The sequence below is a fragment of the Peromyscus californicus genome, unplaced genomic scaffold (assembly GCF_007827085.1).
Source record: "Peromyscus californicus insignis strain IS unplaced genomic scaffold, ASM782708v3 Scaffold_21__1_contigs__length_65335640, whole genome shotgun sequence".
Classification (NCBI taxonomy): Eukaryota; Metazoa; Chordata; class Mammalia; order Rodentia; family Cricetidae; genus Peromyscus; species Peromyscus californicus.
In genome coordinates this window covers 35,019,619-35,035,381 of record NW_026294514.1, presented here as the reverse complement: position 1 = coordinate 35,035,381, position 15,763 = coordinate 35,019,619, and the positions used below count along the sequence as shown (strand labels likewise).

The window sequence follows — 15,763 nt, the reverse complement described above, 5'->3', positions numbered from 1 at the left end:
TTATCTCCTTGTCCTCTATATTCAAGACTGAAAGGGGAATTTTCATATTTAGCAAAAAACATTTGGCAATTTAGAATCATTTCCATTAAATAATAAAATCACAATAAAACATGCCAGCTTCAATTGATACCTCAATAACTACACATTGATATCTGTGTCATCTGTTACTAGTCTGTGGAGTTGGGACCTTTGCAAAGTAATGCAGATTAGACAGGGTTATTAGGACACGACTTCCAGGATGCTGTCAGTGGCTATCTGAGAGGAAGAAGTGAGTCCTGAACTCATTTGTTCTGTCTCCATGTGATGTCCTCTCCCATTTATGATGCAGCAAGCAGTCCGGACCAGACCCTAGCACATGTTCAATATCCCAAACTCCGGAAACATGGGCTAAATAAACTCTATTATTTATGGATTACCCACTTCATTTGGTTGTATAAACAGAAAAAAATTATTGACAAACTATTAGCGTAAAATTTACCAATTCAGTTTTTCAGTGTATGCATGTAGTTGTACCATCATCACCATAAATAATTGTAAATATTTTCATAATTCCCTCAAAGAAATATATACCCTTTAGCTAACACCCCCTCAGCTTCACATCCCTCCCAGCTCTAAGTAATCACTAATCTACTTTCTATCTCTATAGAAATATCTCTTCTGCATAAATCATATACATACCTAGTGCATGCTATTTTGTGTATGGTACACTTTACCCAGCATGTTCTCAAGATTCCTGACTATTGTAACATGTACCAGTATTTCATTCCTTCGTATGGTCAAACAGTATCTCTGTAGATAGCTGAGCTACAGCTTATCAACACAACAGCTGATGGGCATTGACTTCTGCCTTTGTGTGCATGTATGCACATGCATTGTGGGCACATGTGTAGGTCAGAGGTTGGCTTTGGGTGTCTTCCTCAATCACTCCCCATCTTTATTTTTTGTTGTTGTTTTATTTTTTATTGTTATTGTTTTGAGATGGGTCTCTCATTGAATGGTCTCTCACTGAATGTCAGTTTGGCTAGACTGGCCGAAGAATGATCCCTTAGGATCCACTTGTTTCTATCCCCAAGCATCAAAGTCACATGCGGATGTCATCACACCTGGCTTTCATGTGAATGCTGAGGATCCGAACTCAGGTTCTTGGGCTTGTGTAGCAAGCAGTTTACCCATATAGCTGCCACCCCCAGTCCTAGATTCACCTTCCAAATATTTTGAATAATGTTGCTATAAACAATTGTGGGCAAATGCATATGTGAACGCACATCTGTGTTTCTGTTGAGTGTGTATCTAAGAGCGTAAGTGCTGGTCTGACTATAGTTTTGTTTAAATCTTTTAGGAACCACCAGAACGTTTTCCAAGTGGATGCACCACTTTCCAGTCCTACACGCAGTGTATGAGGGTTCTGGCTCCCGTACACCTGTACCAACCCCTGCTATTATATATCATTTTAAATTTAGCTATAACTGTTGTAGTGGTGTGATAGTTATTCTTGGCTGTCAACTTGAGTACAACTGTAATTAACGAAGACCCAAATGACTGGGCACACCTGTGAGGGATTTTTTTTTTTCTTAATTAAATCATCTGAAGTGAAAAAGCCGACTTCTAATGTGGATCTTTGAGGTATGAAGACAAACCTTTCATCTGGACCACACCTTCTGCTGGCAGCCTTACAAGGGCATGGAGGAAGGGAGCCCTCCTTTTGCTTGCTTGTTTTGCTCTGGATAATAAGCCCATTCTTTCACTATCATTAGAGCCAACTTCTTTGGGATTCTGGCATCTACTGAAGACCAGCTGAGACATCCAGCCTTGTGGACTGAACGACTACTGGATTCTTGGGCTTCCATTCATAGGCAGCCATTGTTGGACTAGTCTGGAAGCCACAGCCTGTACGTCATTCTAATAAATTCCATATATATATATATATATATATATATATATATATATATATATATATATATATACACACATACACACACACACACACACACACACACATATATATATATATATATATATATATATATATGGAGAGAGAGAGAGAGAGAGAGAGAGAGAGAGAGAGAGAGAGAGAGAGACTGAGATTCATTCTACAGGTTCTATTCTTCTACAGAACCCTGACTAACATAAGCGGGTACATGGTGTTATCTCACTATCTTGTGTTTTGTGACTGGGTCTCACCAGTTACTCAGGCTGGCCCTGAAGTTATTATGTAGCCCAGGCTGGCCTTGAACTTTTGAAACTCAGGCTTCTGTCTCCTAAGTGCAGGAACGTACCACTGTTCCCATCCCTTTGTACCGATTCAATGATCAATGGTGTTGAGCATCCTTTTATGGACTGATCAGCCATTTGCATGTCTTCTTTAGAGAAATGTCTACGTAGATACTTCACTCTTTTAATTGACTATTATAATATTCTCCTGGCTTGGTTCTATTTTGTTGAATTTCCTTAACACAATAAATAAAAATGAACTGTAACTAGAGTTTTCCTGGTCCTGCCCGGCCCACGGTCAGGACCAATCTCTCTCACCACTGAACTTTGCTTGGCAAAATGGTCCTTCAGGTTCCTGCTTCACACAGGAAACTGCCAGACATTCTACAGGACACAGAGAGAAGTGACTGAGAGACTCTAGGCCTGTGGGCTGAAGATAGATGCCCCAACTTTACAAAAGAACTTTGGATGACTGTCCAGGCTGCCAGCTGTCTCTGTTTACTCTCGCAAGACTCTTGAAAGTTGCTTGCGTCCTTCTCCCATTTCTCAGGTAATACTAGATTAGTTATAATTTTCCTTAGTTATGATAAAAGATAAGTTAGATATGAAACTTTAGACTCACAAATATAAGATAGATAGGATATCTTCTTTAATTTTGCTAAATACAAATAGACTAGTTATTATAAATAGACTATTGTAACTGTAATTCTTGTTGATAATTGTTTTGTTATATGTAATTTTACTATGTGAAAGTTAAAACCTTCCTTTTTAAAAAAAAAGAAAAGGGGAAGTGCTGTGGATATCGCTCTGTATAAATAAAATGCTGATTGGCCAGTAGCCAGGCAGGAAGTATAAGCGGGACAAGCAGAGAAGAGAATTCTGGGAAGTGGAAGGCTGAGTCAAGGAGATGCTGCCAGTCGCTGCCATGGGTACCAACATGTAAAGATACCGGTAAGCCACAAGCCATGTGGCAACTTATAGATTAATAGAAATGGGTTAAATTAAGATAGAAGAACTAGATAACAAGAAGCCTGCTGTGGCCATACAGTTTGTAAGCAATATAAGTCTCTGTGTGTTCACTCGGTTTGGTCTAAGCGGTTGAGGGACTGGTGGGTCGAAGAGATTTGTCCTGACCGTGAGCCAGGCAGGACCAGGAAAGCTCTAGCTACAATGAACACTGGAAGAAACCTTAAGTGAAACTTCCTAAAACTTGGTGGGCAATTATGAAGGCTTTGCTAACAATGCAGTAAACACCACTGAATATTTATTGAGTACTGCCAATAGGCCCATTTCTATATTCTCTCTTTCATGTCCAGGTCAGAATAGTATCATTAATGATTTTCAAAACAGGAGAAGAAAAGCAAAAATTTCTGAATCTTCACATTGGTTTATGACCAACTTGGGAACGGAACACAATTTTAAAGATGGACCCTCTCTTCAATATGTTCTTTACTCAATGGAACCATCAGAAAAACTCAGGGTCCCTGATGTGTTAGGGACACTCTTAGCATGCTTCCTATCTGAAGAGTAAGGGAGAATGAGCTAGAATTATGGATCTTGCTATTTATTTATTTATTTATTTATTTATTTATTTATTTAATTAATTAATTTTTTAAATGCTCTTCACCAAATACCAAGCACTGCAGAGGGCAGCAGTGGTCAAGCCAAACCAGCCAACTCACTTCACAGAGCCTAAGTGAAAGGTGCAGTCACTTCCCAACACTAACAGAATATTTGTGGGTATTCAGTCACTGAATATAGTGTAATATTTCAACAGTCCCTAAGTGGTGGAACTACCCAATTCTCTGAGCATGCTAATTATTTTATTGCAAGGCAAAAACCATATTGGGTTATTTTCCCAAATGGCTCATTATCACCTTTAAAGCCCTGTGAAATGTCTGTGCTATAGAAGGGCTAAGCAGCAATCCTACCTACCCCACCTCACAGCACTCAGCTAATTCGAAACCCAAATGACCTGAAGCCCTGCAGCACTGGCATGTGCGGATACTAAATATGTGCCTTCAGGGTCTTAGTGGCATGGCTGTTAATTGTAGTTATCTTCAGTAACATTTTCTTGATACAGAAAAATATTTTTCTACATGTTATTTCTTTGTTAAAAACAGCCCAGCAATGTTTTGATGAAATAAAGCCAACAGCTCTGATCATATGGACATTATAAAATCTTGACACTAGTCAGACATAACCGTGGGGACAAAGAATGAGGAAATCTTCGTGCCAGTGCCTTAGGTCAAAAGGACCGGTGTGGTTTAAAGGTTCTGTATCATCAATCACAAATCACCAGCATGACCAAAAACGCCATCAATATCTATTATGATAATGGGTCCTTGAGAAACAAAACTTTTCAACAGCTGTTCTTCTAATGGCCCCATCAGATGTTTTAAAATCTTCATAATGAACAAGGGCAAAGGAATCTAACAACCAATACTTAGGATAAATAAGTCTAAATTATGTCTTGTGATAAATACTTTTTAAGTTATATACTTTGGCTTTGTAGTTTAAAAAAAAAAAAAAAAAAGCTCTCTGGCTATCATTACTCTGCTAACTGCTCCGCCTGGTCCTTATACACATTCCAGGATTTCACAGCAAAGAGATGAAGAAAAACGACACAGATTAGAAAAATTGGTAACAGCTTTTACAACATCCGTTAGTTTCTTTGACCTCTAAGGAGTTTCCCAGCTGAAGGTGGCCATGTTAAGAATAAATCACTACTTGCAAGAGATACATATGCTCGCGTCAAGTTTGCTTAGATGACCATTAGCCTGGCCACCTGGGCCCTCTGTAGTGCTGTCTTTGAAGAAATCCAATCACTCCAGATGAAGGAATATAAATATGTTAATCTTACAGGACATCAAAAAGGAAGGTTAAAAAAGTTTGGATTTCTGCCTTGCATTCTCCAGTCTGTGTCTGCTGTGCCAATGCCTCTTACAGATGAAGGGAGAAAGGAGCAAAGGAGAGGGTTTCCTTCTCTGTCTTCAAAGAAGGTAAGTAAATGTGGCAAGGGGAGGGGTGAGGGGCTGGGGGAAGGAGAGAGGGGGGAGAGAGAGAGGGAGGAGGGGAGAGAAGGAGGGAGGGAGGGAGAGAAACAGAGAGAGAGAGAGAGACAGAGTTACTATGTTTCCCAAAGTTCAGTTGTTAGAGTGTGTACGAATCTCACATCCCCACGCAACCGGAAAGCAGGGGCAATGAATCACTGACTTGCATCCTGGTCCCAGACCTGCCCTTTTAGCTACCTGTCAACGTGACCAAATTACCCAGCCTTCCTAAGCTCAATTTTCCAGCTGTCAGGCAAAATGTTAGGACCAGGAAGTCCATGACGAGCCACGTCTGTGCACAAGTGTGGTAGTGCTAGTTCCTTTACCCAGAAAGCTGCTGGTGTGTGTGTGTGTGTGTGTGTGTGTGTGTGTGTGTGTGTGTGTGTGTGTGTGTGTAGGTCAGAGAACAAACTCAGGTGTCATTCCTTCTCAAAGTGCTGTGTTTTGGACACAGTGTCCCAGTGATTTGGGGTTTGCTAAGCAGGCTAGGCTGGCTGGTCAGAGAACCCCCAGGATCCACCGGTTTGTGCCTCCTTGGTGCTGGGGTTACAGGTATATGCCACTGTACCTGTTACTTATTTATTTTTTAAACCTGGGTTCCGGGGATCAAACCCATGTCCTTATACTTGTGCAAAAAGAAGTTCTCTTAACAGAACTCTCTCCCCAGACTCCACTGTTATTTCCTGTGGAGATTTACAGAAGTAAACCATCAGAGAAGCCTCTTTCCCTCTAACAACTTCCAACTGTGGGCTGCTTTGTCCTCTGCCTCCTGGAGGGTACGAGTCAACAAGATAAGAGGCACCACAATGGGAGGCAGAACTATGATGGTTTTTCCTGACCAGCTCTGCTCCTCCCAGTCACATTGGTCAGGAAGACTCTCTTCTACTTTACTCACTGTGAACTGGTTCCTACAAAGGACAACCAAAGTGCTCTTCAAGGGACTATAGTTACCAGCTCTGTCCGTAAAGGCTGATCAATCACACCATCTCATCATCTCAGTTCAGTTGTTAACTGTTGTAGAGCATTAATTTAAGATGGGCTACATTTGTTTATGCTGTGGAACATTTGTTTAATGATGCAAAGATACGCTGCATTCTTTTATGTTGCATTTGTTTAACTCTGTGTTACTGTGCCTGTCTAAAACACCTGCTTGGTCTAATAAAGAGCCAAACGGCCATTAGTGAGGCAGGAGAGAGGACAGGCATGGATGGCAGGCAGAGAGAATAAATAGACGGAGAAATCTGGGAAGAGGAGATCAAGGAACTAGAGAAGGAGTGAGAAGAGAAGGGGCCAGCCACCCAGCCACACAGCCAGCCACGAAGTAAGAAGGAAAGAAAAGATATACAGAAATAAAGAAAGGTAAAAGTCCAGGGGCAAAAGGTAGATGGGAAAATTTAAGTTAAGGAAAGCTGGCTAGAAACAAGCCAAGCTAAGGCCAGGCATTTATAAGTTATAATAAGCCTCCGTGTGTGATTTATTTGGGAGCTGGGTGGAAGGCTCCCAAAGAGCAAAGAGCCAAAAGGGTAAAGTATAAAAAAAGAAAAAAAAAAAAAAGATAATCATCACCCTGTCCAGATCAAGCAGAGGTGAAAGCCTCACACACATAGCACCTTCTTGAGGCAGAGACAGAAGAACTCTTATCTATGGTCCCCAAGCCCAAGGTCCCAGTCATATAAGGCCATAGCTTTTACTCTTTGTCCCATCACCTGAGAAACTGTGTGCGTAGCGGGGAAGGGGGAAGTTTCCCAGTCCTCCCCTTCTGACTCATTATCTGGGTAAATTTTAGGCTATTCAGGTGACTCATACATGATGTGAGCCACAGCTTGAGAACTATGGAGAACACAGAATCTGGTTACTTCTAAGACTGTCATACTATGGATTTAATCATCAGGACCTTCCTAGCACATTCTGGACAATCCCTAACAGGTCACTTCTGATTCTGCTTCTTCTCCCTTGGGAAGTTCTCTCCATAATCATTTTCCTTAACTTCCAGTTACCTGTCATGCCCCACCACTCCACCTCCTTTGGACAGCCTCATGTACAGCCACTCTGTTCCTCCTTCCAGGGTACTGATCCCTACCTCCACATCAAGACTCCTGTCTGGACTTCTGCTTAGAAGGAAGAGAAGGGGATGGGCGAGCCCCTCTGTGGAAATCTAGTAGCAGAGTGGAGAAAGTCATTCTCAGACATTGTGTAATAGGTAATATAGGATAATAACGGCACTGTCCAGGCTGGAGAGCTGTGAAGTGAGATGAGCAGGGCAGAGCAGGGCAGAGCATGTTCCCTGAGTGTAGGAGTCTTCCAGGAGACAGCTACAGGAGGAGTAGGTAAAAATTCAACAAATGCTACCCATTTATACCACATCATGGCTTAGCATTTATCATCACCTAATTAGTGTGACAGGCTCTTTTGTTTAATTTTCTCAAATATACCCACTCTTATATACCCACCTCTAAACACCCATGCCTATATACCAACCTCTAAACACCCACCCCTAAACACCCATGCCTATATACCTACCTCTATATACCCACCCTTATATATTCACCTCTAAACACCATGCCTACATACCCACCTCTAAACACTCACCCCTAAACACCCATGCCTATATACCTACCTCTAAACACTCACATCTGTATACCCACCTCTATATACCCATTCCTACACAAGCACCCCTCCATTATAAACTCTAAGAGAGAGACTGCTATTTTTTTCTCTTACAGTGTCCATAACAACACTCTGCAATGTGATCTTCACAGAGTGTTTTTTCACTGCTGGATAAAAGTCTGTGAGTTAATAAAGTTGTATGGAGTTCAGGCGGTGGTGGTGCACGCCTTTAATCCCAGCACCCAGGAGGTAGAGGCAGGTGGATCTATGAGTTTGAGGCCAGCCTGACCTACACACAGAGTTCCAGGACAGGCTCTGAAGCTACATAGAGAAACCCTGTCTTGAAAAACGAAACAAACAAACAAACAAATAACAAAAACAACAACAAAAAAATGAAACCTAAAAAAAAAACAAAAAACAAAAAAAATGATATATGGGAAAATAAACCCAAAGCAATATATTAGACACACATGCATGTGCATATGTGTACATATATATATATATATATATATATATATATATATATATATATATATATACACACACACACTACATGCACATAGTGTTTGTTTTTTCATCTCTGTGGCAAATGCCTGAGAGAGCACCTTCACAGGATGAAGGAGTTATTTTGACCCATGGTTTCAGTCCATGTCTGCTTGTCCATATTGCTGTGGACCTGTGGGAAGACAGAGCCTGATATCATCACAGAGAGGGAGCAGTGGGGCTGAAATGCTCACTTCATGGAGGCCAGGATGCAGGGAGGGAGGAAAGGAGGGAGAGAGAGAGAGGGAGAGAGAGAGAGAGAGAGAGAGAGAGAGAGAGAGAGAGAGAGAGAGAATGCCTGTCGTCGTGGGTGGGTTTCATTCTTCTTCCTTTTATTTCAGGGGGTCTTTAGCCTACTGGATGTCATCACCCTTATCAAAAAAAAGGTTGTGTCCCTTCAGTTAATTGACTATGAAAATTACCTCACAGACGTGCCCAGATGTGCCCTTTATTGACCTTTTAGTCAGCTCTCAATTTAGTCAGACTGACAATCAAGATCAACCATCAGATATGTATTAAGAACAATTCTTTGTACCTATTAAAGGCCTAAGTAAGCCAGGATTCAAAACAAAACAAAACCAACAAAACTATAACCTATGGTCTGAAACCGACACATGGTTTATTTTCCTAAGATTTTTGGGCGCATAGTCATTGTCCAATTGTTTATGAACTGTCAGTGCCTGCTCTTATGATATAAGAAAGGGCCGGCTAGTTAGAACAGAGCCAAATGGGCAATAAAGGCTTCAGTGTCTAAAACCTTAGCTATTTGGCACTTCATACAAAAGGCTGCCAGCCTCAAATCTAATCTCTGGCCATTGTTAACTGCTAATGAAGTATATGCTGTGGATACATGTTGTAGCAGTCCAAGTTAGGATGTCAGCTCTAGTTCTGGGAGTATTCTCTTGTATGATATTTTGTGTTCTGACAAAGCTTGCCTAGAGATCAGAGGGCAGAGCTAGCCACTAGATAACCATAGAGGCCAGGCAGTAGTGGCTTCCACCTTTAATCCCAGCACTTGGGAGGAGGAAGATCAGGAGTTCAAGGCCACCCTAAACTATATAAGACTGAACCAGTCTGAAAAAGAAACAGAGGCGGGCAGTGGTGGTGCATGCCTTTGATCTCAGCACATGGGAGGCTCAAGCCTTTGATCCTAGCACATGCGAAACTCACACGTTTAATCCCAGCACTAGGGAAGTGGAGACAGGATCTTGGGCCCTCATTTGGTCTGAGGATTTGTAGAGGTAAGAAGTCTCTGGTGGCTGGTTACTCTGCTTTTCTGATCTTTCAGCTTTTGCCGATATCTGACTCCAGGGTTTTATTGTTAAGACTAATTAGGATTGTGCTTCAGTATTCTCTCTCTCTCTCTCTCTCTCTTTTTTTTTTTTTTTTTTTTTTTTTTTTTTTTTGAGATAGGGTTTCTCTGTGTAGCCTTACACCTTTCCTGGAACTCACTCAAACTCACAGAGATCCACCTGGCTCTGCCTCCCGATTAAAGGCGTGCGCCACCACCGCCCGGCCAGTATTCTTTTGGTTGCTGACTGCCACCAACTACAGTCACAAACAGCAGGAGACCAGGGAGTTCTTAGAGTCCTTCTCATGTGGGTGCTAACAAGGACATTACCTTATGGTGATTTGATTTCACACCAAAGGCCCCACTTCTAAATACTGTCATGATAGGGGCTAGGATTTCAACATACGCATCTAAAGGGAAACATGTCTAGTCTATTGTATTAAGACACCCAGCACCTATTACTGCACGCCTCTCCAAAAGTCCTAAATATTATTGTGTATGCATCCATGTTCTCCTCTCATGTAGGAGTTGAATCTTGGATTCTATCGGTTAATGGTATTAAGAGCCTAGAAGTTTAATCTGTGTTGGAGATAGAACCTTTGCAAGTCAACCACCTTAGAATCGGGGTAGATCATCATCCAATCCTACGGCTTTACAAGACACACACACAAAATCACCTATGTCCCTGTCTCTGGCCAATGTGATGTTATGTGCTGCCGCAGGACTCCTGGTATATCAGGGCAAGCTAGAGCCTCAATGAGTGTGTAGATGGGATAGACAGTGTGGAACTGTGTCCCTGTAACCAATCCAAAAACTCTGCCGGTGTGAGTCTTGGGTGTCTTGGGGGTAACATGCACCTTATTGTACACGAGAAGCCTTACACTAATCAGACAACTGTTTCATGCCTGAGTCAGCATCTTTCCTAACATCCCACCTGATGCACCCTGCTTTACCCCAACCCATTCAGTGTCTAGGAAGAATCAAGGTACAATTGTGTGCCATGTGAGCTATTCCTTATCCAAATCTAATTAATGCTATCTTAAAGCATCTCCATGCTACTGAATTCTGCAGTTTTTCAAAACAAGCTAAACTGTATTAAATGACATGAACTTACCTGCACTATTAAAGTAGTACTGCTGTCCTAGATACCCAACATTGGAGGAAAAAGGGCCTAAATACAAAGGAAACAACATTTTAATAGCAGTCATAAGGGTTTTAACAGCTAATCCTCCAACAATTACTCAGTTTGCAGTTCTTCCTGAGAAAGCCCAGGGTCACTTTAAATGATTTCTAAGTAATTGTAAAAACAAACTTCATTTGTTTGGAGCCAACCTTTTAGGGAACAGTCTCTCTCTCCTCTCTCTCCTCTCTCTCTCTCCTCTCTCTCTCTCTCTCTCTCTCTCTCTCTCTCTCTCTCTCTCTCTCTCTCTCTGTATGGGTGTGTAGGTGGGTGTCAGTGAAACCCTAATTTACATGCACTGTGGTTCCTTAAAGGTTCTAGGTGACTTCAGCTGATGTTTGCTTTTCAGGGCACCAGGCTTGGGCTCTGAAGCCGGTATAAAAAGACAGACATGCTGTGGTGGGAAAAAGCCTTCTCCCAACAGGGTCTTAGGAGACCCTACCCTTCCTAAGGGACTTTCTCCGGCACAGGTGAAGCAGACAGAAAGAGGCCCGGGCACACTCCCAGAACGGCCCACTTCTTTTACGAAGCATAACACAGCAGGATCTACATCCTTGGCCATTTCCTCCAAGTTCCTGTGTCATTTCAGGTCTAGGCTCACTATACATCCTTTTTTCTACTTTCATCAGAAAACAGTTTGTAAGCTGTTTTTCAAACTTAATTTTCTTCTGTGTTACTTAAAAAAAAAAAAAAAAAAAAGATTGATGTAAAAATGTCTGCCCAGAAAACAGATATGGTCTTAAGGAAGGCTTAAAAAAAAAAAGTTTAAATGTTATAATGGTTATAATGGTCAGGAAAATCCTTTTTAAAAATTAAACCAATCATATGTCTCAATTTTTTAGTTTGTCCGCAGAGAGCCTTAAGAACCACTAAATCTTAAGACCCAGAAAAGTGGATCAAGAAAATGCACTCTACCCCTTTATCAGTATTCATGACCAGAGAGGCACTGTCCTACTGAGCTGGGAATGTGATAGAGCCGGGCACTGTTAGCAGAGGTGGCTCCCGTTGCCTCCTCCGGGCACACACAAGCTACGGTAACAGGCAAATGCGAAGAAATGGCGATATGTATAGATGCAGCACAGCCTGTAAAAATCACCCCGAAGTGAACACAACCTGCCAGTAAGCAAGGCTCAGAAAGCTTTCAAACGCCATGAATATTATATGGTTCCCAAGAACAACAGTCATCGGTGCAAACTGTGAAAACAAATTATTTATGGTTCAAGAAAAGGTAAAATAGTCTCAGAAGAGTTCCCATGAATAAAAGATGAAATATTAGAATGCACATGGTCTATAAAACAAGTGTTTGCAAAATAGTTGCCTTACAAGTCAAAATCAGTACAGTATTTTATATTAAAGGGTCTAAATGCATTCACTACTAAATAAAACATTTTCATTGAACATCAATTTAGAGGAGGGGAAAAGCGGAGGAAAAAATAGCAAAGAAAATAAAAAGCAGGAACCAAACCTCAAGAGATAAATTACATGGCTTGGCTTCCCATGAATGTATTGTCTTGCCCACCAGGGACCTGGTGGTCATTCTGAACTCTTCAAATTACTGGCCCTGTCCTCCAGTCTAGCCTTGGTTTCCTTCTGTAACCTTGCCAGGCATGTCTATTAATTCAAGAAATGTTACAGAGAAAAACATTATTGTAAACTCACGTTTGGAGGAAAATTGCAGTTTTCTGTGAACTCATTAGGGGTGAGGGTAAAGTCTATAGCAGCATTCGTTCCTTAAGAACAGCCCAGAATTGAAATTTGGGTTGGTATTCTCCTTTGTGGAACAGTGTGAGGACCTGTGATGGCTGTCTTGTTAGCTCTTGGTTTAAAGTGAAATCTGAGTACATCAGGAGATTTCCAAAGTGACCCACAAGGAATCTTGGGGCTGCTTCTGTGCACACAAAAATGAAGGTGAGCTTCTAACTGCTGTCAGGCCAGGCGCCTTGTTCTGTACCTGCACATGTCTCCATGACTTTCTTCAGAGGCCCCTGAGTGTACATCAGTCCAACAAGGATGCCGGCCAGATGCCCGGCGAAGGAAGTCCTAAAAGGGAAGGAGACCCTTAGTGAGTGTTTGTTCCATTGCTGATTAGAGACATTCTGTCTTCTCAATAGCCCAGGCTGTGCCAATTAGTCACAGTCTGCAAGCTTTGTTCCACGCCGAGCCTTTTATGCTGAGCAGCATTTAACTCAGTCCAAAGAACAACATTTCCTACCTTAAAACACAAAACAAAACAAAACAAAAACAACAATGAAGAACAGGACAATGAATAATAACGTCCACATATTTAAAATGCATCGCCCTTCCTTAACTGAACCAAATCTGTTTGTTTCTCCACAATGGACGTCTTCTGTCAAGACAAGCCACTAAATTACTTCCAGTTCTTCCCTGAACCTCTCCTCTTATCATCACAAAATATCAATGAAATCAGTTTTCTCTGCTCAGAATTAAGTCTGGACTGCCCAGCCATTGTGAGGGACAGCGTCTATCCATGTTCCCAGCACAGCAGACAGCTGTGTGTTTATGCATGACTGACTAGTAGAGCAATCAGCCACCGAAACTGCTTCCTCCATTTGTTTTCATAAAGATCTTTTTGCCACTCAGCAAAAACAACAGTTCAAAGACTTCAAGCTTGGAAGACACGTTGGGCACTGAATGGCTGTACTCTTACGGAGGTACCATGGAAGTACGGCAATCACTTATAAAATAGATTTTCAGATGCACACATCTATCAAGACAGTATTTCTAGTAGTATTTCTAGAGGCCTATGGTACTTTCTGGTTGGTTGTGGGCTGGGGACTATGTCTGTGGAGTTCACTCAGTCCAAGTTCAAGGATTACTCGGGATTTATTGAGCTGTACATTTTACCACCAAGATGGCTGAGTTTCTCCTGTCAGGTACCTGATGGATTGTCAGCTGACCGGCACCATCTGAACACAGGAGTGCGCACATACCCCTTCACACTAAATTGGTGTTTTCTCAGGTCTCACTTCCACACAGTTGGTGAGCTCCAGCTTGTGAGGTTTGTCACACCCAGTGCAGCTTCTGTGCCCCTTCCCACCGTCGCGATGCCTATCCTTATGTGTTCCCAACTAAACTATGTGGAAAAGTCCAGCACTGGGTACAAGGTGAGCACCAGATGCATACATGTTGAATAAGCAAAAGAAAATCAGCTAATATGCTGCCTGGAACTTCCTCTCCAATGACTCCCACAAGCAGTATGCAGCCAGAGTGCAAGCCCTGTTACTGCCTTCCTCTGACATCTGCTAGTTTTCTTACAGAACTCCCAGCATGGGCTTGCCTCCAGTTCCTGCCTTGTTCATCTCTTCTCTTTAGCCCCAAGACCCACCATACTCATCTCCACACATCCAAACACTCTCTGTGACTTGCAATCCAAGCTTGACTGCACCTCTGTCGGAAGCCATGGAGTCCCTCCTCCACTGCCTGCTCTCAGGCTGTTCCTTCTGCCTCCCTATAGCAAATACCCAGCTACACGCACTGGATAGGAGGACTATCGTTTTCATCAATAATCTGCCTTATGGGATTTATAACCTGACAATAAAAATATGGGATTGAAGTCAGCAGTGGTGGCGCACGCCTTTAATCCCAGCACTTGGGAGGTAGGGGCAGGCGGATCTCTGTGAGTTGGAGGCCAGCCTGGTCTACAGAGTGAGTTCCAGAACAAGCTCCAAAAATTCACAGAGAAAATTTGTATCGAAAAAGAAAAAAAAAAAAAAAAGGATTGTTTCAGTGTTTTCCATGTTGTGGGAAGGACAGTAGGAACTGGGCTTTTTGTTAGGGTCCCCCCTACCCTCGTTCATGTTATTCTCTATTTAACCATCATCGACAACAACAACAACTCCACCTAGTTAGAAGTGAGCAAGCAGTATTTTAAAGGAACAAAACGCTTTGATTTAAAAAGAAATTGACTTCAATTTAACTAAAGAGAACTTTATTTTTAAGGAATTGTAATTTTGAAACCTTTCAAACCAAGCTTCATGGTGAATCAGATAGATGTAAATGGAAGGAAGTTTCAATTTAAAATCAACCTATTAGACAATTAATCTTAAATCTCATTTACAGTTTGGAGCATAATACAGTCAAATGAATTCCTTATCTTTATAATGGGTTTTCAGAAGCTTGAGTTCTAAGCTAATTGCTCTGATCTAATTAAAATAGCAAAGTGGACACACCACATCCTCCACCGACCCTGAGCAGTGGCACAAAGCTCCGGTCACAAGAAAATCGGCTATTGTTATTATTTCATTTATGCGTGAAGGAAGTGTTCATTTTTAAAATAAAAAGAAAAGATATGATCTTAATCAGAACTGGTATCTCATACCACACACAAAGGGGGAGTTTCCCATAGAAAAAGGAATATAGCTTGTTTTAAGAGTGCTGTGACTCTTCCTGGGAGTTGGTAACCATTCCCTAGAACGCCTGTCTTTAAGATTCAGGTGTCCTGAGTATGACATTGAGCTGGGAGGTTACCTTTCAGAACAGAAGGAAGCCTTGGACTATGGGGGGAAGACAGGGCAACTTTCTAATGGACCTCTTTGAAAACACAAAGTGTACGACGGTCTTAGTAATTGTCCTCAGTGCTGAGACAAAACACCTGACCGACGCAACTTAAGGAAGGCTTTATTTCTGCTCACACCTTGAGGAAACAGCCAGTCATGACAGCAGGACCTTGAGGTGACTGGTCACACTGTCTCCAAAGTCAGGAGTAGGATGGTTAAGGTGGGTCTTCCTATCTCAATTAACCTAACCGAGATAATCCTTCACAAGCAGGCTTGTCTCCTGGTTGAGTCTAGACCCTGTGAAGTTGATCATCAATATTAACCCATCATCATTCTGCCTCTTGTCAACTTGACACTCAAA

General features: G+C 41.9%; 1 protein-coding gene across 8 annotated transcripts in view; it reads right to left on the bottom strand.

The window, feature by feature from the left end:
* Positions 1-15,763, bottom strand: part of Rhbdd1 (rhomboid domain containing 1) — a 171,458-nt gene that overhangs the window by 71,650 nt on the left and 84,045 nt on the right. For all 8 annotated transcript variants that reach the window (XM_052750026.1, XM_052750027.1, XM_052750028.1 and 5 more), the window contains 2 exons: positions 12,837-12,925; positions 10,820-10,876 (listed from right to left, as the gene is read on the bottom strand). In XM_052750026.1, the coding sequence (XP_052605986.1) occupies positions 10,820-10,876; positions 12,837-12,925 (146 nt within the window). The remainder of the gene's footprint in view (positions 1-10,819; positions 10,877-12,836; positions 12,926-15,763) is intronic.